General features: G+C 40.3%; 1 protein-coding gene across 2 annotated transcripts in view; it reads left to right on the top strand.

The window, feature by feature from the left end:
• Positions 1-22,732, top strand: part of spata5 (spermatogenesis associated 5) — a 140,904-nt gene that overhangs the window by 5,037 nt on the left and 113,135 nt on the right. For both annotated transcript variants that reach the window (XM_042492953.1, XM_042492954.1), the window contains exons 5-12: positions 152-210; positions 444-1,103; positions 1,183-1,312; positions 1,912-1,968; positions 2,437-2,560; positions 4,607-4,708; positions 5,783-5,936; positions 19,199-19,353. In XM_042492953.1, coding sequence (XP_042348887.1) covers positions 152-210; positions 444-1,103; positions 1,183-1,312; positions 1,912-1,968; positions 2,437-2,560; positions 4,607-4,708; positions 5,783-5,936; positions 19,199-19,353 — 1,441 coding nt within the window. The remainder of the gene's footprint in view (positions 1-151; positions 211-443; positions 1,104-1,182; positions 1,313-1,911; positions 1,969-2,436; positions 2,561-4,606; positions 4,709-5,782; positions 5,937-19,198; positions 19,354-22,732) is intronic.

The following is a 22,732-nucleotide window of genomic DNA, read 5'->3' on the forward strand; positions in this document are numbered from 1 at the left end:
AGAGATTTTAATGTCAGTGGGGTGCTTTCCTGGTTAATTTATTGCATATGATGTGTGTAATATATCTGTATACTATATAATAGATTAAAAACATTATCAAAAGTGTAAAGTTTATTATAGTTGATCTCACATGCATCTAACTTTCATTTAGGTCAAAAGATGAAACGCTAGAGACAGATGAGTTCAAGAATTTCTTCCTGAGGTCTCTCGGTAAGTCACTCACTTCGTTACACTTTTGTATGCAGTGTTTTCACAATACTGGAATTTCTAGTTTATACCATGATGGGTTGTGTACCATCAACCATGCACCTTAGATTCCAGGACATGAATGTTTAACCCATTTGGAAAAAAAGCAATACTTCTTTCCAGGTTTTAAATAGCTGTTTATTTTCAGCTGTAGTCCAGACTGGAATAACTCTTTTGGTTTGTCTGTCTTGTGCCAGTTGGGAACATCATTTTGCCGGGAAACGTCATCCCTCTGACCTACTTTGGCCGGTCATGCAGCCTTCGCGTTGATGCCATAAGAAGGGAGGACGGCCTCACCATCCACAGACCGCTTCCTCCGCCAGGACTGAGCCCTGACCCGGAGGAGTCCTCCGTGATGAACTCTGTGCTGGACTCCACGTCAGCTGACCTCTCTCTGCAGCTCAGCCTGCTCACTGTGGATGACAACAGCGCTGACGGGGCACCAAGCACGCCGGGGGACACATCGGGGCCTGCAGCCAGCACCCCGCGCCGACCAGCCCACCTCTCTTCTCCCTCCTCACCCTCTGCTCCTTGCACCCCTTCCTACAACTCCCAGAATCCTCCTGCGTGGTCGGCAGAGCACGCTGTCTGTGTGGAGAGCTCGCTGAGCTCAGATCAGACAGAGCAAATCCCCACAGCTCCCCCTGATGGTTTCCTGAGTACTGACAGCTTCTACTGCATCTCATCCTCCACTAAAGTCAGTTTCAGAGACCGAGCAGGGCTGCAGGATCCAGACACAGAAGCTAAAAGGTCAAAGGTCACATACAGCATGATTGGCGGACTCAGCAGTCAGTTGGATGTCATCAGAGAGACCATTGAGCTTCCTCTGAAACACCCTGAGTTGTTCTCCAACTATGGTCAGTCAGACAGCACATTTTTTGTCCCACATTAGTCTTTAAAATTTAAATCTCTAATTGCAAGCTGTTTTCTTTGCAGGGATCCCACCTCCCCGAGGAGTGCTTCTGTACGGTCCCCCGGGCACAGGGAAGACCATGATTGGACGAGCCATAGCCAATGAGGTCGGAGCTCACATGACAGTCATCAACGGCCCAGAGATCATGAGCAAGTACGGTCAAAGTTCTAAAAAAGGTCACTTTTAATGTGTAATGGGGATTGTATTAAATGTGGGCAACAGTATTATAACTCTGATTTGTGATCTGAAGTCATAATTAAATAGTTGCAGTTTAAACCTTTGAAACCTGAGCAAATGGACTTGATTTCCTTCAAACAACACAAGAAGAAGTTACATGTTATGAGTTACAAGAAAATTTCCTTAAATTTAGCTAAAAAGAAAAGAAAAACGTTAATAAAAAAAGGTTAAAAAAATACAAGATATTAATATATAAATAAAAAGTTAACAAGAAAATAATACTTTTAAATGCGGTTTTCAGTACATTTTCCCCTATTATTTTTACTATGATCTCATTGTATTTTATAAGAAAACTGACGTTTCTTATGTTTACATGAAGTACATGCAATAAAACAGCATAGTGCTGCTAATTTGTGGTTTTCATTATAAAGTATTTGGGTGTGTGCATCTGTACTTTTTCTGCACTTTTTAATGATACTCATAACCATGATAATTTTGGTCACTGTAATCAAAATGAGATTTTTCATACTGTTTCATTGTTATTCATGAGATCTGTTTCATTTGTGTTGTTGCAGATTTTATGGTGAGACAGAAGCGAGGCTGAGGCAAATATTCACTGAAGCATCTCAGAGGTAAACTTTGTGGTTTGTAGTCTAGCCCTTAGATTACCATCAGGGTCACTATCCTAGTGTGTATTCTGTTTATGCAAAACACCAAATCTACATCTATTTGTTGGACCTCTGTCTTTTAACATGTTTTTTTCTTGGCGTTTTTGTAATTTATTAATTTGTACTAAATGTTATTTGTAAAATTGCCTTTATTTTTCTTGTTCATATTAAAAGCACTGATCTTCTGATCTTACACATGAAGGCACCATACTGAGAGTACAAACAGTGCAGTACAACAATAAGTAAAAGTACAAGATTAATGTCCGTACAGTTTAAAATTAAACATCAAGCACTCTAAATTAAACAGAACTAATAAAAATTTGATTGATATTTTTTGTGATTTTTGAATCTTGCAGTCTTGTCTGTCATTTATAAGCATTGTAAAGAGTGCAAGTGTGTTTAACAGTTCTCACATTTTCACTTGATTTCCAGACAACCTGCGATAATCTTTATTGATGAGCTGGATGCTTTGTGCCCAAAGCGAGAAGGAGCACAGAATGAGGTGGAGAAACGAGTCGTTGCTTCTCTCCTGACTCTGATGGACGGGATTGGATCAGTAAGTGTACTTCTTACCCTTCAATCATAATACACCCTGACAGCTCATGATTCTTGGGTGACCCTGTTAAATCATGAGCAGACTGGCCTGATTTCTTTCAAAAACATGGGAAGCAGGCAATGAATAACTTACGAGGAAATTACCCTAAAATTGGCAAGACCAAAAAAAACCCGAATATTAGTTAAATAAAATAATAAGAATGTACATAAAAAAACATAATTATTGAATATATTATATTTACAGTAATTTTAAATATTGTTGGCGGTCAGTAGATGCACACAAATTCCATTGGTCTCTAAAATGTCAGCACAAATCTCCATCAAAAGCTCACGAAAAACTCTTTAAATGTCTTGTTTTGTCCAAGAAAGCCTTATTGTCTTGGTGCATGATTCAGTGAAATTTGGAGTGCTACTTCTTATCAGTGCAGTTAAAATAACCCACATATCACTCACATAGTAACCCATTTTCCCCACATAATACACACATTCTTCTAATAGTACAAATATGAAATAATAACGGTGCCAAGATCCAAATATTCAGTTTACTATTAGAAAAAGAAAAAGAGGACTTGAATTTTTTTACATTTGGGACACTGGAGCTGCTGATTGTTTTTCTTTTGCCAGTTTTTCTTTCAAATGTCCAAAATGATGAATGGATTATGAAAATAGTCACTGATTAATATTCCGGCAGCCGACTAATCAAAAATCAACCACTTGTTTTAGCTCTACTTAAAAGTTATACACCTGGTGACAGCCGTTATTTTCTGTGCCACTCATCAGGATCTTTATTACTAGGAGGTCTGCTTTACATTGACCAGCGCTTGTTTTCAAACACACACGTGACTTTAGGCTCTCTGCAGCAGAACGTGGCTCTGTCCAGAAATGTCCTCATTGGAAATACAGATTATCATGCAGAAACCATCTCTGCATGCTGGACGCCCTTCAGACACTGTGGGCTGTGTCTCCGGGGTGTTGTTTGTCCTCGGAGCGTTCTGTCAGTGCCTGATGAGAAAAAAGATTACCCCCCCACACACACAGACACACACACACAGACAGACACACACACACACACCCAATAGGAGCCTGGGAAACCGATCACCTGAGGTTGCCATAGCCTGCCAATTTGGCATAAGTTTATCAGTAAAGTACATCTCCATGAGGCCAGGCAGAACAGAGCCGACATTTGGATCGGTGATATTACACAGATACACCTACACCCTGCCGGCTCCCCGCTCCTGTCTGTTTTCCAGACCAGATGATCCGAGGCCATCAGCGCTGATTGGTTTGTGGAATGTGGAGAGAGCACTTCCTGCTCCTCGACATTCTTGCTTGCACTGTAATTTATTTGTGTTTCAATTCTCCCTGCAGTAATGAAAGGTGGAGAAAAAAAATCTCATCTTGCTCGCAGACCGCCCTGAGAAACAAAGGTCTGACACAAGTTTAACATCAGACCAGAATCAAATACTCTCTGACGTTTCGTGTATGAAAAATGACCGAACGGAGTCATAAATGCTTGATGATGAAGCTGAACACTGGGCTGATTTATTTTGCTCCTAGAAAGTTGATATTGATGACTCAAAGCAACAGTTCGCATCAGATTCCTGGTGCATATATTTGCCAACACAGTAGGCAATGTCCCGATCATGATCTTTTCCGTCAGCATGTCCTCTGTCACTGTCTGAGAAAGGCAATATAGGTGTAGATTATTCAGAATGGACAGTATAAATTAATTAATACAAACGGTATAAACCAGGAGGCTATATTTCATCTGTAGTCCCTTGGCCAAAGTGTTATACAAGGCTTCCTTAAAAGGACAAAGCAAAAGAACAAAGAAATAGGGTATACAATTTAAAACATGGTTTTAAACACATCAGCAAGAGAAAGGGGGGGGGATTGCAAAGGGGGGGATTGCGCTTTATATATTAAAGACCTTGCAACGGACGGGGAAAATGATTCAGCTTAACATCTTGGATAAAGTCATTTTTAGGCCTCACAACTTCCATGGTTAATGGGAGACCAAAACTGACTCTTTTTCCTGTCCTTCCAGGAGGGACACTCAGGTCAGCTGTTAGTCCTGGGGGCCACAAACCGGCCCCATGCCCTTGACCCCGCCCTGCGTCGACCAGGACGCTTTGACAAGGAGCTGGAGGTGCGTACCAACATACGCTACGGTGAAAAGACTGTCCTGTATCAGATATTTTTCAGCTTATTCCTCTGTTTCAAACCACCAGCGGCTATGTGTGTTTATCAGCACCCCCTTGTTTGCTTGTTGTGAATCCGTTTGGTAAAAGGTATTAATCTAGTGCACTTAAGTGTTAAAGTTTAAAGATATTTGCTGCTGGGTTGCAAGATCATTGATATCAATCACACTGCTAGAAATATCTCTGCCATGTGCCTTGAAGTACTTTATCCGCTTATGGTTTGGAGTTCCTTCTGGGGCTCCCCCACAATTACTTTGAGTGTAAATACAGGGTTGGTACGGTCATGCAAAACCTGGAAAGGTCATAGAATTTGTAAATGGCAATTTCCAGGCCGAGAAAAGTTTTGGAAAACTAAATATACTCTTAAGTTTTGGAAAAGTGATGGGATGTTTTTGAACAAACCTTCATAATAACACATGATGTGTTCAAAGACCTTAGAAATTTGAAAATCCAGCAATAGCTACATGTGTTGGTGTTTTTTTTGGATGATCTAAAAAATCAGTTTTTAAAGAAAGATAAGATAAATTTTGAAGGGAAAATAACCGCCATTTTTTTTAAATCACAAAAATTTTAAAGAAAAAAAATGGCATTTTTTTTCTTTAAAAATCTACAAAAAAATTTTAAAGAAAAAGAAAAATCTATTAAAAAAACGCGAAAAGTTTAAGAAAAAAGGCTTACATTAAAAAGAAAAAAGCCAAAATACAGCCATTTGAAGTTTAATGCCCTCCCCCTAAGTCAAAATAAAAAAACACAAGTCCCTAAGATATATTTAAATATTTACTTCTTACCCTGTTTTTTTTAAATAATAAATATTTTTAAAAAGCTAATATATAGTAATGATAAAGCACCATTAAGGAGTATTGATAGTCATTTCAGAGAATTTATGGTCTTGAAAATTTGCTTCAAATTTATGGACAAGTCATGGAAATGTATTGGTAAAAATGTATGAACCCTGTAAACAAAACCATCTCTTCTGCAATTTATTGATTCTTTTATTTTATTTTTTTACTTCCTGGCGGCAGGTGGGTGTTCCTGGTGCTGCAGAGCGTGCAGATATTTTGCAGAGGCAGCTGAGTTTTGTACCGTGCAGCGCCACTACGGAGGAGGTGACGCAGCTGGCCGACGCCGCTCACGGATACGTAGGAGCAGACCTTGCAGCTGTTTGCAAAGAAGCAGGCAAGTGAACACTGTCCTACTGTTATGTAGAAAGTCAAAATGGTTAAAAAAACATGTTTCCTAGTGGCAGGCACCTGATGGCATCCAAAATCGTTCACATGACAGTCTGACTGTGGTCTGCAGTGTTTTTCTCTTCCCTCTTTTTTGGACCACATCATGTACAAAATGTCCCGGTAAGGCAGCAAAATATTGTTCCCAGAAATGCAACTATAGATTGTGACAGTCATAAATCTGTATCATAAAACTGCCACCGAAACCAAGAACATCCACAGCTACTCTCAAACCAGTTGTGCTGTCTTTTGCATCGATTTCCACTTCCCGAAACCAACATAATTTAGGAAACCAAAACAAAGTCGCGCATGCCAGTTGGCCCAAACATGCTCACCATCTTTTAGCAGTCTGGTTTGCCTCGTGGACTCAGGCACCCGACCAACGAACAAACAGCGTACGAACAACAGTTTGTTGTTGAGCTTTAGGTACATTTGACTCCACCTCTGCTTTGCCCAAAACCACAATTCCTGGTGACTTATTCCTTCCTAAATTAGTTTTTAACAGTTTTTTGAGATGTTTTCTCGGAGTGTCTGACACTGCTGCAGCCGCTTTGAACACTGAGGGTCAAACATGCTTTGATATTTGCCAAAGAGGAAGTTGTGAGCTTCTGTGGTATTAAGATCCCAGTGAGAGAAACCACTGAAACCACCACTTGTTGTGAAATTCCTTTGCCCCCTCACCCCTGATGCCACAAACCAATCCACCTCACATCCTGAGGACATGCATATTGGCTTCTATACAGTATGTGTGTATCTAAATGTGCTTGATTGTGGGGGTGTGTGGGATTGTACGAGCACATGCACATTTGTTTTTCTGTGTGTGACCCCGTATGCCTCCTGGGTGGTCCCGGCGCCTGGGGTACGTGGCATATTGCATTTCCAGCTGAGGAGGGAGCTGGGGCTGCTGTGCGGAAGCACTCCGGCGAAGAGCGTGATTTACTGTCCGCAAAGGGCCAGACGTGACTGGCAGTGTTTTCTGAGAAACCTCCTCGCGCCCCGGAGGGAGACAACAACCTCCCCAACCCCGTTTGACTCTGCTCGCTTCCCCCAAAAGTCTCCAAACCCAAAATCACTAAACAAACAGAGGCTCTCGCAAGTACGCCGCAGCAGAACTAACAGCTTCAAAATGCATTTAATGCTTTAATGCTTTACTTCTTTCTGTCGGCTCATTGATTCTAGAAATAAAGTGCAAATAAAATACAAACTGAGGTGAAATAGAATACAAATGAAGCTCTAAAAGTGTCGGCAGTGTGTTTTAAAATCTCCTGAAATCTACATGCAATGACATTAAAGGCTCACTGGAAGTCTGATTTTATACAATTGATAAGTTCAATTTGACAAATAAGCAAACGCTCTGACCTTAGGGGCCATCCATTGTGGGATCATTGGGTTTGATACATATAGATAGATAGATAGATAGATAGATAGATAGATCAGCACATATTTGGGACATGTCAAGGATTTTAGGATTTCTAGGATATTTACGTGTTTCTAGGGATTTTTGGACATTTCTCTGTTTTGAGGACGTTTCTGGGATTTCGGACTGGACAGAGGTCCTACCTTTCATTAAAGGTAGGACCTCTGTCGGGGGTGCAGGGGATCCTCTATTGGCACTTTTTAAAAAAAAACAAGCTCCATTTTGATGATTTTTTTCATGCACTCTGGCACCTTCTGTATACAAAATATATAAAAACATTTCCCAGTGAATCACTTTATTTTAATTGTGAATTAGATAATGGTTGGGGGGCCACCTGGCACCCTTTTGAGGGCCAGATTTGGCCCAAGGGATGTAAATTGAGTATCACTGGTGTACAGCAAAGATGACATTTTTTATGGGTTTGACAGCGAATTTGTGTGCGCCTAAGTGAGTTTTACTTATTTATAAGAATTCACACATTGTGCTGCCACATATTGCTGACATCCACAAAAACAGACACACACACACACACACGTACCCAGTTGATATCTGTTTTTTCCTTCTTTGCTTTCATTGAAAGGAACAAAAGCCAAAGAGGCACAAAAACACATCAAGTAGGAACTGCAGTTGTTTCCTTCTGCTGCTGCAGGTAACAATGAGCTGCTGGGGGAACGTACGCTCCGACGCACTGCTTCCTGAAAAATAAAAATGGGGGGACGATATAGCGACGGCTGCTTGGGTCACGCACAAGATCCCCACCTTGCACAGCTGCAGAGAGGCATGCACACATACACGATTCGATTTTAGATGCACGCACACACAAGCATTGTGGTGGGGGTTTCACATCCTGCCTTCAGTACAATACCAACCTGCTTATAGATCAGAGAGTATTTAAAGTCATTTTTCATCTCAGGAGAAAGGCAGAGGGAAGGATGACAAGGCCGAGTGGCTGAATTTTCTCTGTGTGTGTATTTTTTTTCTTTGTGAGCCCGTTTGCATGTGTATAAGAATGGATGGAAATCTTGATGTCATTCGGGAAGTTTTTGTTTGTCCAGTCCGAGTTGCACCGAGCCCCAGAAACAACTTCTTGACGACAGATGTGTTATATAATCAGCACGTAATTACACTTGATCACGGATCGGCCAGTTTCGAATGTAATGTAATGCACGCTCATACCAGATCTAGTAAAGTCTGTTTCATCGGGGTCACCTCAAATCCCCTTTAAGCTTCCACTGAGCACACAAATTATTAAGAAAATCTGCGCTTTACATCATGTGCACTGACCGAGGGAATCCAGGTTGAACACCATGATCCTTTAATGAAAGGTAGGATTTTTAAACCTGGAGAAAAAAAACAGGAGTGAGTCTCAGTTTTAGGGCATAATCATGAGTGGGTGTACTTTTTCTGTCAAAATACATTTGTTTGTTTGCTGGAAAACTAAAATTACGAATTTAATCAAATCTGATTTAAATTAAAAAAAATAAAATTAGGTCATTGTTCACTGATTAAATGATTATTGTTTTCCTAAAAGACATAAAGAGGGGTGACAATTTAAAGATAATGCCAGCATCTGTGTCCTAGTCCACATGTATTTGTGTATTTTTCAAAACAGGCTTTTTTCTCTTTCTTTCTCAAAAAAAAAAAAAAAATATATATATCCACACAAGCATTTAAAGAAAAAAAACGTTCAAATGAAAACGCAGATATACACTGAAGTCAGAAGAAGAAGACGATGATGCCTTAAAAGGCTTCTGATTGTCAGCAACCAAAGAAACTATTCTCTCTCTCTCTCTATTATTGTTTAATTTTTTGAGATTTATAGTGTTCAGAATAGGTAATTCTCTCCTGTATATGACAAGATTTAGGAGGAAGTCCTAAAACAATTAAATGCATTTGAGTAGCAGATATGTTTTTTCTTACATTTTGGTGATCTGATCATTTTTGATCAAGGTTTATTTGCAAAAGAATATAATATCTGCAGTGCAACAACAAAGTTAAGTTACAGTAAAAGTAAACTGCATCACTGCTTCACTGCTGCAGGAGGAGAGGTCAGACACACTAATGATGAACTGTAATAACCTTTCATGAGGACCTCTAGTGGACAAATGTGATGTTGTGGGGAGCTAAACAGCCAAGCAGGGCTGCATGCAGTGAATGTAATGTCAGCCTGGAGGGCAGATGGTCTGACCTCCATTCAGACACACTCCTCTGAATTCTGCTCACACTCCTGGCCTCTTTAGCTGAAGAGAGAGTTCGTGTTTAAGTGTCGTTATTTTAACTTTCTAACTTCATTAACTGTCAAGATTCTACAAGTTAACCACCCACACTCAATTAAAGCACCTGCTTTTGTAAACGTCTTTTCAGTTGTGGATGTTGACCTTCTGTCAAAGAAACATAAAGTTTCAACATATCTGCTACATATCAACGTACTAATTTTACATACTGGCAGTTTGCAAAAACGTACAATAACAACATTTATTGTAGCAATTGGGTTGAACTGGCATTACTAAAATACATTTGATATTATTAAAGGGATATGAGTGATGAAAACTTTTTATTTCATGTATGTTTTTTTATTCATGCCTTTTTTTCACTTAAAGTAAGATAAGCAGTGAGGGAAAAAAAATCACAAATAGCGTATGTACACACTGAGGTGCTAACTTGCAACAAATTTAGTTTAGTTTATTTGCACACAAAAAAAACTGCAAAAAATCCAGATTAATTTTTTTTTTAAAAAAAAAGAGAGGTCAAGAAGCCAGAGGTTTATTCAAATGGACTCCCTCAACAACATGAAAACAAAAAACAACAGAAGTGAAGAACATTTTACAGAAAAATACAACAAAATCTAAATGAAAAAGCTGTAACCAGCCAGTCATTTCTACTCACAGCCATGGCCTCTTCAGCTGTACTGTAGAGAGATTTAGTGTTTGAGCGGCAAAATTTCTTTATTTTCAACTTTCTAATGTTAAAAACTCTGAAGATTTTACATGTTAACCACTCGTAATCGTAGGAAATTAAACCACAAATCTTTGTAAACATTTTTTTGTCTGTGGGCGCTCACCCTCTATCAGACTCACTGCTCTGAACTTCATCTGTCTCAGTTACTGTGTCTAAGGTGGACATGGCTTTCATCATGGTTTCTCGCAGGTTGACAGATTTACGTACACATTAAGATGATCTGCTGGACTGTGTTAGTCACAGCCCAAAAATGTAAAGCCTGCACGCCAGTAACTCTATTTATAAACCTTTCTGACAGCGTTCCTGCTGTATCTGATGTAGCTCCTCGTCACGTCATTCTGACTGGGCTTTATGTCAGACGCGTGTCAGCACGCACACAGTTACTGGACGGCCCGACGCAGATAGAGTCATTGTTGAAGTCATGTTTTATTGTTTGTTAGCTGCAGAGCTGCTGCACAGCGGCTCCACGTCTGATTCACACGGAGGAAACTATGTTGCTTTTCAGCTATTATGAGGTGCAAAGGAAGTTTGACACTTGGCTAATCGCAAATAGTATTGTTTTTTGTGATGTTTCCCGATTCAAACTGATAATCTGCTGATACAAGAAAGGATTTAAAGCACTGCAAATTGCAGAGATTTGTGATTCTGAGCTGCCTATAGTAAACTGACTTTATTGTTTTATTATAGGATTTAATCAAACATGATCGGCACAAGAGCCGTACTTGGCTTGGAGCCACTGTCACACTGAACCTGTGCTTCATGTCTTCATAGAAACAGCAGTGATTTTTTTTTTTTTTGCAAGAACTTGTGGTATTTCCAACTGCAATTATGCCTCCAAAAGCAGATGTTTATTGTTCCATATCTGTACAATGCAGTATCTGAGGGAATGCTGGCCTGTGACAAGTGGTCACAGACAGACAGACTCGAAAATGCAGATTCAGATCAGTTAAGAAAATTTTAGAAAGATAAAATCAAAGCTGTGTAGCTGATTCAAGCAGTCAAGAGACAACCAACAGTAAGTGTTGCTTTTTTTGCAGATTTCCTCTGATTAAACCACATAGGCACTGATTTCTGCTGATCTTACATCCCCCAAACGTTATATCGACCGTGTTCCCAACTCAGCACAGATTATACTAAACAGCTCCTCATGATGAATCCCTCAAGGTGTTTTGTGTGGTATTGGAAGCTATCACATGGTTTGGTGGTGCCTCCCAGACTTCGGGCGTCTCTCTGTCGTCCTGTTGGCGTTCAACTGATCCCGGTGCGAGCAGATGACTCATTTCCACAGTCTAAACAGTGCAAATTGTGTGTGTGAGGGCGCACGTTTGTTTCGAGTGTTGTATGCGTGTGCGTGCTTGTTTGGTTTGTGCCACATCCGGACACACTGTTTACAAGCCTCTCTAAACAGGGGAAGCCCACTGGAACAAAAAGGGGCCAGTAAAATTGATTATGTGGAATAATAAACACACAACTCTGCACTCTGTCAGCTGAAAGCTTTTCGGTTTGTCGTCTTATTTGACGCCGAAGATCAGGCTCAATATATAACATCTCAGAGTTAGACTAAACGGTCTAAATGATTTACTCGGTAACCGTGCAAAGCGATCCGGCTAACACGCTCGAATCCTCTAAAGCTAAATACTAACGTCACTGAGTCGAAGCGAAGAAGAAAAATGGCGGCGAAAATGTGCAGAGTTTTGTGTGTTTGACATAAATTCTGCGGTAAAGGTCCAAATGGGTCCAAACACTGCTGAATGCTCGCTGATGTTTACAGCGGCAGCCTTGCCTTATAAAGTGTTTTCCCGACTCGTTTGTCCTTTTAAAGACACTTCAGGAATTTCAGGACAGGTCACATAAATATCAGTCGGATCAGCATGTGAAGTTTATTTGAGGCCTCTGTTTATAAAATCCGGAAATGTGCTGCTTGTACTCCTTAACCCCGGCACTTACCTTCACCCAGTGACAGCTGTGTGTGTGCGCGTGTGTGTGTGTTCTGTACTGGTGTGCATGTGTGTGTACGCCTGCACACGTTCTCCGCATGTTTGGAGTGTGTCAGCACATGTATTTGTCTTTGTCATCTCTGTGTGTTTGTGTGTGTGTGTGTGTGTGTGTGTGTGTGTGTGTGTGTGTGTGTACGCACTTTAAGAGCACATATTATTGCGGTGTTTCAGCTCCGGGAACAGATGTTTGGTATTGTAAATACAGGTGCAAAGAGTGTTCCGGAAGCCCCGGCGAGTAATGAAAACGTTCCTGCGGTTTCGTAATTGTGTAATGCCCAAAGTATTTCACAATTCATCTGAGGACAGCGTCGCAGGAGAGCTGGCGGCTCCAGCTCGTGGGTGTTGGATGCAGCGCTGCACAGTGCAGCGTAACGCTACACAGACCTGATTCGTCCCTGTTGAAAAGTGGAATGCTCTGCTGAGGTGCAGATGGACTTTTTGACACACCTCCCTGGACTCTGTGGGTGATGAGCTGCTGTCTCTGACAAAGGAGCTCTGTGACGCTTTCTTGTTTGAAGTCTTCTTAACCGCTGCATGATTCCTACCTCATTTTTTTTCTTCCTCCCTAGAAGCTTAGGGCAAGTCTCAGATGGTGCAAGTTTACCTGCAATCGCATGAGTGAAACTACATGATACAGCTGCACAGTAAACATACACAGTCAGGGCTCGTACTGTCATGAAAACAAGAAATAGTCATGGAATTTCCAGGCATGGGAAAGTTTTAGAAAACTAAATATACCCTTTTAAGTTTTGGGAAAAGTCATGGAAATATATTTACAAACATGCACAGTACAATATGATGTGTTCAAGGGCTGTTTGAAATTTGAGAATCCAACGATAATTTCTGTTGTTACAGTTTGTGGCTATTACAAATGGTGTCAATTTGGTGATTTTTTTTTTTTTCAGAAAACTTGTCAAACAAACCTCCTGACCTTGTTTAATTGCCAAAATGCTCTCTTCAAAAAATGCCAAAATAAAAAATAAAAATGAAAATAAAATAAAATAAAATAAAATTAATTTAACTTCCAAAAAAAGGAAAAAGCTGAAATCTTTTCTTAAAAAAATGCCAAAAATAATAATTTTTAAAAATTGCTTTTTTTTCTTTCTTTTTTTTTTTTTTTTTAAATCCCATCCAGAATCCAGCAAAGGATGCTTTTGCATTGCTGGTGCATGCTGACATCATTTACTGAAAATGCTGTCTGTTGTGACTTATTCTTTTCCTTTTTGACCTTGACCTTGTTCCCCATCCTGAGAATCCGCTTGGGACATCCCGGGCGTGCAGAAGAGTTGTACTGGATTGTTGTGTACAATATGCGCTCCCTCTGTTGTGCTGATGGGGCCACATGTATCCGAATGGACCAGAAATGTTATTAATAAATATCAATTACTGGGGCAGGTGCTCAAATTTCTGTTGTGCAGAATCACAACCGTACCAGCCCACAGCTTCCCAGTCATTCTTCTGGTCCTGGTCACTGTTAGAGGTTGATTTTGATTGATTTAATCTGAACGTTTGCTGCATCCATAAGAATACGAGGATTCGCGTCTTGTGTTGAAAGAACTTTTGGTGTCATCACAAGTTAAAGTATCTCTGTTTATACTGTTATGTAGTCTTGATTCTTTAGTAGAGGGGGCCAATTTGGTGCGAGGGTCAGTGGAGGTGACCCCCAAAGAGAAGGCCTTGATTTCAGGGAAGGTCTGTTTGGGACCCACATAATTAAGACCATCCCTGCTGAAAAACCACAAATAAGCGTTCTCCTCTCTTCTCCTTGGCTGGCTTCGGCTCTGTGAAATGAGTTCCTCCCTCTCTTCCATACCTAGTTTAGACCCTGGTGTGATGTTTTGCAAATGTGCATTCTTGTACATTTAGGGGGCCCCTTTTTCTCTCAAATCCCACTAGATCTCAGGCGAATTTGAAGCATTCTGCAAAAGGAGGAGTAGAAGAAGAAGAAAATGAGTCCACATAAGGTTCAGATTAAATTGTGTTGTGTTGCCTCTTTTCTTTCCTCCTCCCTTCCCCTCGGATGTTTTCATAACTAAACCAAATGTGTGCTCGGAGTCAGCCAAGAGCAGTCAGGAGAGAGAGAATCCCTCAAGCAAAATGTTAAAGTCACATCGCTGAATCAAGTTTCCGCTGCCCTCCGGGCGTCCAGGCCGGACTCCGAGCTCTGCGGCTTATGAAGCCCATTTCCCCTCTGGTTGGGCTGCTTCTCTGCGAGGCTTCTCGTTACTGCTGGAAGAGTGCTACATTCACTCAAGACCGTTTCAGATGATTCTCAGTGAAACATTTATGAAACATTTGTCAGCTGCATTTTTCAGTCCCCAGGGTTGTGTGCAACCACACTATTTAAAAGTTAGAGGATGGCTGGCCTTTTTAACCCTACTGACTCAAACTTTTAACCCTTAACACTTGGATAGACACAAGTTTTCTTTTGCTGGATTCAGACACTTTTTTTATACGCATGTAAACATCTAAAATCAGAGTTCTTTCAAAATCATGGAAAACAAAACAAAACAAAATAACAATGAGAAACTTGGCTCATTGTGTCAACAGAAAAAGCAAGAAATGTCCTGCAAATTGGAAAAAAACAAAAAGCAAAAGGCAACTAAATGATTGGAATATTATCTATCTATCTATCTATCTATCTATCTATCTATCTATCTATGGCCGTAAATGTCTGCGACAGAGACAAGAATTAACAAGAAGACAAGAATTTTTTTCTTGCAAATTTTGGGATTTCCTCCTAAATTTGATTCATAATAATATTTTATTTTTGAGTGTAGTTGTGCATAAAATATTGTCTGTCTATGTAACATCTTTAATCCTGTTAAAAGACTCTTTACATTGCTGTTCCCTGCATGTGTATTTTTGTTTAGGTGTCTCAGTTAGGGGTCGACAGATTATTGACCTGGACGATTATTGGGACCGATATTTGGCATTTTGCCAATTATCTGTGTTGGCATTATATTTTAATGATCGCTGATAAAATTAAGTCATTAAAAAGTGCAAACAAAGTGTCAGCATGGGAGGAACTTTTACTTTTTAAAACCTCAGGGAGCTAATTTTATTTATTCATTTTTTAATTTAAATATTCACTTGACTTAATAAAAACATTGCTGTGAACTTTACATGATCCTGAAAGTTTCAGTTCTGAGTAAGCATTTGCTAAAGGCGTTTAAACAAAGTTTTGTGTTAGTTTGTTATATTCCTAATTCTATGTATTGACAGAAAGATTTTCATTGTTATTGTAAATTCTTGGTTCCAAATATCAGTTATTGGTCTCCTTAACTACTAAAAATCTGTATCGGCCCTGAAAAACCAATATCGGTCCATCCCTACTTTCAATGTAAAATAAGTCTGTACAAAAGCAAAATAATCAATATGGATGTGTGGAAGAGGACAAAAAGGTTTCTCCCTTTTGGGTCTTCTTCAGCTGTCCACAAAGAATTCTTCTCTGACAACATGATCAGAGTGCAGGCGTCTCTCAAGTTTCTCCCCGTTCCATCATCCTCTCAGCCTGACGGAGGCCGGGGCCCTCCACCCTCGCAGGGCAGGCAGCTGAGGATTTGGGGTTAGTGCATATGGTGTTGTGGCTGGTGCTCCTCGTCTCCCACCTCACCCCAGCTTCCTTCCACATCCTGTCTTGTCTTGCCCTGTCCCCTTCCACTCGCAACAGATGTTTTTGTGCAGTCTGAGCAGCGCTGTCTGAAGCTTTAACGCAGATGAAGAGCTGAGGCTGCAGCCAGGTGGAATGATGGGATGTTTAGGACTCTAGGGACTGAGAGTGAGAAGGAGGGTTGGCGGACGGGGAGCGAGAGTGAGAGAGCGAGAAAAAGACATCATACACCAGGGGGGCCGGGACTGGGGAACACATTGACCTCAACTTGGCGTGCTCGCGGAAGACAAACCTGCTTGCATTAGTTGTGTTTCTCTTCTTCTTCGCTGTCTGTCCCTCGCCTAGTCGAACGGGTCCTGGAAAATATAAACAGGATGCAGTCTTGTCTGATCGTAAATCCCCTCTCGTCTGCTCCTTGGCCCCCGGCCCTGGACCACGTCCGTTCCCCTCCAGCCCTCGCCACCCCAACTCCTGTCCTTTTCACCGCACAATCCCGCACACCCCCGCATTAGCTCAGAAGAGGAAGCCAATAGTTTGTGTGTGTGCGTCTTTGTGATGTGTGCACATCGGGAACACTTGAGTCTCTACTATGCTGTTACCAAACTCTGGGATTGGAAACGTGGTTGTGAGATGGTTTTGTAACTACTAATCACTGTCCACATTTAGCTTGTAATTCACTCGGAGAAGACCTGTCCTCCCACCTGTAGGGGTTAAATCTGCACAGCTGGATGCAAGTTGATGCACACATGGCGTTTGCTGCATTGTCGTAGTTCTCTCACACGTTCTTCTCTGCATGTTTAGTTATGATTGCATGCAACATTGCAACCAGACCGACCTGTTTTTCTATAATGTCACTTGGAGGATATCGCAAGCAGAAAATCACTAAAAAGATTCCCCGTGCACTAAACTGATTCTCTAAGCAAAGTTGCAAATGTTTGCAAATTATTTATTCATGACTAGGTTTTCAAGCATATATAGATATAATTAGATAAAGCTGTTGTTTGCACAGCCACAAATTTTCATAATATCTGCAAGGTCTTTATACATTGCTTTGTATCTTCCTAATTGCTTCCTCAAATAAGCTTTATTGCATTTTATTTAAGATGTGTGCTGTTTGGGATAAATAAAAGAGGCCTTTGGTCAGTCCTATTAAAGTTGCAGCCTTGAAGAATATTCTGTGGTTGCTAAAAATATTGATACTAAAAGTGAGAGCCATTGCAGTCTCAGATATTACAGAGGAGAGACGTTAAGCCAGTGTAAAAGCGAGCATTTGCAATCATTTTGGAAACTCTATTGGATAAATTCTCCTCAAACAAAGCTGAAACATGAAACAACATCCTCTGCTGATGACAAGCCGCAGGTCCTTCATCAATTTTTATTTCCTGTCTAACAGAGATTAAGAGTCAAGTGGTTGTTAGAACAGAAGTCCAAAGACAGGAAGGTCATGGATTTAAATCCTCTGACTGTGAAAAAGACTTTATGGAAAAAGGAAGTCCTTACAGCAATGCTTACATAGTGTCCTCACGTGACACCGCTTTGTTACATTCAATTGGCAGTAATCACGGCTAGTGTGGTGGCTGCAATAGAAATAAACCTGCTTATGTTTTGAACATCCATCGCCATGCTTCTTGGAATGTTGAACATCACTCAACAGTATCGCAGTCATCGCGCAATTGTGTGTTATCAACATTTCGAAAATATCACTTAAGTTTTAGACATAAATCTGTAATGGAAACCTGCCTAATGTTTCAACTTGGTTTCTAAAAAAAACTGTGCCCTGCTTGTAAACTCAACCTAACATAACAAAAATAGCAAATCAGAGATGCAGCAAATGCAAAATGCTATGTTCTTGGGAACAAAAACATGGGTCATTGCAACACTCGCTGAATACAACAGAAATTTACCCGGAATCCGAAAGGGAATCTATTCCGACAGCCAAGTGCTTCCACGAAGCCTAATCTTAAGTTTTAGCTTTGCACGCAACCCAATTTTAAGCTTGGTAGTGGGTGAGTTTTTTTTACATACACAGGCTTTACTGTTGACTTGTTTTTAATTAAATAACTACGTATCCTGACACAGCTGCTCATCTTTTGTACAGATGATTCAACCAGGAGAGTTTCATGTCAGTCAAAGCCTTGAAAGTGCTCCAACTGCCAGTTACTTCACATGCAGAGCATGAATAGGTCTTTAACTTTTGGACCCTTGAGTGCCTTACACAATTTATTAGCACGATACAGGAAGAGCATGCATGTTTAATAACTCTTCCTGTGAATAAATGCAGTCTGTCTGTATTCACTCATCACCTTTGTGTTTTGCAAAACTGTCTGTGCCCAGATTTTTCTCCTCCAGATCAATCGGCTCTGACCTCTTTTGCAATGCCAAACAAAAGCCCATTCTTGATATTGACACATCCATGTTTGTTTTGCCATCTTCTTTTTGTTCTGATGCTGAAGTCTTGGGAACTGACGGCATTCAAAACCTTAAGCGCTACAATTACACTTCCCTTCCCTTCGGCCTACTCTCTTCTCTCCCCAGTAATGCGGGCCCAATTATTTCCGCGGTCAAAAGGGGAATTAGTGTTCATTTTGAGATTTGCATTCGCTAGGCGTGTATCATCACAGCATGTACGAGCCTGAATGTTTTGAGTAAAAAGTTGGACTGAGTGCGTGTGGGTTTGGACTGAAAACCCTAAAGCCACAACGACACTCGCATTGCTTCTTTAGGCAAACAAACAGCAGTTTCATATCCCGTTTTATGCCTCAAATCACAGGCTTTTATTTTGTAAATGATTCACCATTTCTGTTGTTGTAAATGAACCCAAAGACTCTTTCCATCTCTTTAAGCCACAGCATTATCTTGGTTTTTTGGGCTTTAGCTAAATTCCATATCTTTTGGGTTCATTGATTTATTTTTTGGTCTTTGTACAGCATGACTTTTTTGAGAAAAGCTCAGAATATTTTGTTTCTTTTGCTGATCTAATGAGAGATTTCAGTGTTGCCCCTAAGTTGACTGCTCTGGTGTGGCGGATGTGGACTTCTCTTTAGCACTGCAATGCTTTATTTATATAGAACCTTGTGACACATTTTACCTTTTATCAAAAAAAAAAACTGCTTCTTTGATTGGGATATTGCACTTGGTCATATTTCGATTTCGGTAATAACTCAATTAATTCTGTGGCCCTAGACGGGAAACACTAAATTCAAAACGTGTAAACTTAATTTCTACAGGTTTGCATGCACTGAGGCGAGCACTGGGAGGTTCCCACCAACCATCAGACCAGCAGCTGACAGGGACGGTGACGGTCACGCTGCAGGACCTCCAGTGGGCCATGTCTGTTGTAAAGCCGAGCGCCATGAGGGAGGTTGCTATCGATGTTCCCAAGGTAACGTAGCCTCTCCCTATTACTTTGGTCTGTCTCTGCATCCCTCATTCGCTCATAAACTCACCATCGCTTGCTGTTTTTATACTTGTCAAAAATCCAAAACCATAACTTTGTTTTTAAACTCAATAAACGTAAAAAAAAAAATGTCTTGCATAAAAAACAAGTCTTGTGTTAAGCTGTACGCAAGTTGTTCCTTATCTGGTTCATCTCGCCAATCAGCAGCTTTGCATGCTGCAAACTGCCCCAATATTTCCTGAGTCATCAGAAAATACTACCTCTGGAACAGGTACATTTTTGCATGAGGAGCTATGGCAGAGGAGCCAATTATTCCCTGGTTCCACTAGTCGAAACACAGTAAAAGTTCTGAAATGTTTCCTGATCCTCTGGAAAAGTTCCTAAACAGACTCTAGGCATACATGAAGGGCTGTCTGCAGTTATAGCAAAAAGGGGATAAAATAAAATTGAAAAAATGGGTGCTTTCCAGGCATGACAGATAAACGCAGTACCTAGGTCTTGCCAAAATGTGTCTGTGGTTTGTGTTAAATTAGCCAAGAAATGCAGCTGGTCAAAAGAAGTAATTAAACTTTATTAGCACGTTTTAAGAGCAGACATCACAAAGTGAACAGACATGAAATACAGACACAATATGACTGTTTATATAGTATAATTGACTCAAGTATAAACAGGTGAGCTGCTTTATAAAGATGCACACAGATCTTACGTCCAAAGAGAGTCAGTTCCAAGGTTTAGACTCAGAAGAGTAATCCCTCTCAGTCGTCACTTATGACCCAATAGAATGGTGTACTGGTGTATTTATCTTAAGAGACTTTGTCCTCGGCCTGTATTTTCTATTTTTTCTTCTTATTTTGCTGCATTAAGGACCGGGCAGATGTATAAACGATATGTGTGCACAAAAACCATGCATACGCCTTTTCCCACACATAAACTGGAATAATTAGTGGTGAGCAAGTGTGTGCCTCATACATCCTTCAGACCGGGCGTACACACGATGTCAGCTGAGACAAATGTGATAGTCATAATGACAAGGAGATTAAATATAATTTTAAGATTTTTGACGATTTCACTGATTGTGTAATTATTTTTGTAGGTTAGGCTGGACAGCATTCTGAAAAATGTCAGTCAGAGGTGCGTTTATAAAATGAATCAAAAATGATTTATAAGTGATTATTGTTATTGTTGATATTGTTATGCTTTTTAGTTACAAATGAGCCGTCTTTTCCTTGTCTGTGATTTTATCTTGAAGTATGAAGCACTTCGTAAAGTTAGTTTAAGCATGGGGGCTATGAATGAATCATCCTTGATTGATCATCCTTCTGAGGTTTATTAATAATAATAATTAAGATTTTAGCGTGACGATGGTTTGCATAAACATTTAATGAATTAAGTGCATGTATATGAAGCAATACAGACGTTACAAATATCCACAGCTGTGCTTAATAACAGCTCCTCAGGCACCTCACCAACACGGCACAAGATATGTTTCTATTTATTGCTTTTTATGCATATTTTTCATAAAAGAAAAAAAAGTCTGAGTGTAAACTCCTAGAAATACTAGAAATATCACAAAAAGTTTTTCATTTTTCATTGACTCTTATGAGTGGTAGAGTAGGCACAAATATTGATATGCAAATGAATGTTGGGGGCATTTTTACATCCATTTATGGCGAGCTGAGGGTGGGGGAAATGAGACCCGTTCACATGAGCACAGCTCCGCAATGCATTAAAAATAATAATGAGAGAGAATCAGGCATACCTGCAATTTCATACATTTAACCAAAATAATGCGTATGCACATTTCTGTCTTTGTGTGTACACACACACTTTTATTTATGAATCTGTACAATTTTTTTTTTCTAAGAAAATTTTTTGGGACTTTTTATGGCCTTTATTAGATAGGGAACCTGGAGAGATGACAGGAAATGGGGATGACATTATTAGAATAATGTCATTATTTATTCTTTTTATCCATCAATTTTTTTATTAATTGTCTTATTGATTCCTAATCAATTGTGTGGAAAAATGGATGCAAACAGATTTTCAGCATGAACACAACTGTTTTCTGTTTTGGTCTAGCCATCCAAAATAGATTAAAAATATATATATAAACACAGCATTTGTTGTCATTCAGGTTTTCTTAAAAAAATCTGCTCAGCCTGCCTGTTATCATAACGTAAGATATTTACCCTCGGTAATGGACAAGCTGCTCAGCTGGTGTCAGCATGTTGCTGTGTTTCCGTCGTTACTTGAAATTGTCTGTTTGCAGACATTACAAGCAGCACTGTTTAATTTTTCCTCGTGGAACAAAGCCACAATCTGGACCGTTTCTTCCTCTTCGCCATGACTCAGTGTCCAGCAGTGAAAATACATGAGTTTGATATCTCGTAAATGCGCTACTATCAGAAAAACACGGCAGCATCGATAAAAGGAATTAATAAGCTCGGATGCATATGATTTCATTGGATCAGAAAAGTTGGAGCTGGAACTTTATTTCTATTTCTGAAGTTACGAAAATCACGGGCATAGCACTGAAAACATGCAAATATGGTGAGGCGAAATGCCGAGTGAAGTAAATCTGGAGTTGGCTTTTATTTTCACTTTGGCCGGTTATACTGTTTACAGACCGAAACCGTGAACTCCTGCATGGTATACCTTTAAATTCAACTGAGGCTGAGTGCTATTTCACGCACTAAAGAGGAAAAAATAATCATCAAGATCCCGGCCTGGTTTATGACTTCATCCTCACTGACACAATCTGCATCGGATCCTTTTATTTGTAATCAGCATCAGTTGTGTCTCAGCTGCGTTCAACCTTGCAGTGGCCCTGCGAGGAAGCAGACTGGTTTACATCACTCACTCTTTGCTTCATTTAAAGCACCAAACAAATTTCGAACCCAAACAGCGTCACCACTTACTGCCACAAGAAAAAAAAACCTCATCAACAGCAGCTCCCTTTTTCTTCTAATGCACATTCAGAAAATCCCTTAACTACTCTTTGGACCGCTGACCACTGAATCACCAGCACTTAAAAGACGAGGTCAGGCCGAGGAAGAGTGGAAATGACCCCGTGGCTATTTTACCCTCCACTGCAATGAAGATGAATCACTTTGCTCTCAGCGGACGGAGAGAGCGAGCGGGAGGGGAAGGAGGGATGAGAGGACAGTGGTGAGACTCCAGGATGTTTTGGAGTTTGCATGTGCAAGACATAACGGACAGGAAGAGGGCTAACATCATCCTCCACCGGTAATTGAAAGCAGATCGGGTCGCTGACGGTTCCTGCCAGCAACCAAAAAAAGAGAAAGAGGAGAAGAAGAAGAAACGTCCTTCCTATCCCTTCACCCCCACCCGCCTCCCCCTCTTC

This window comes from Plectropomus leopardus, chromosome 9 (genome assembly GCF_008729295.1).
Source record: "Plectropomus leopardus isolate mb chromosome 9, YSFRI_Pleo_2.0, whole genome shotgun sequence".
Lineage (NCBI taxonomy): Eukaryota > Metazoa > Chordata > Actinopteri > Perciformes > Serranidae > Plectropomus > Plectropomus leopardus.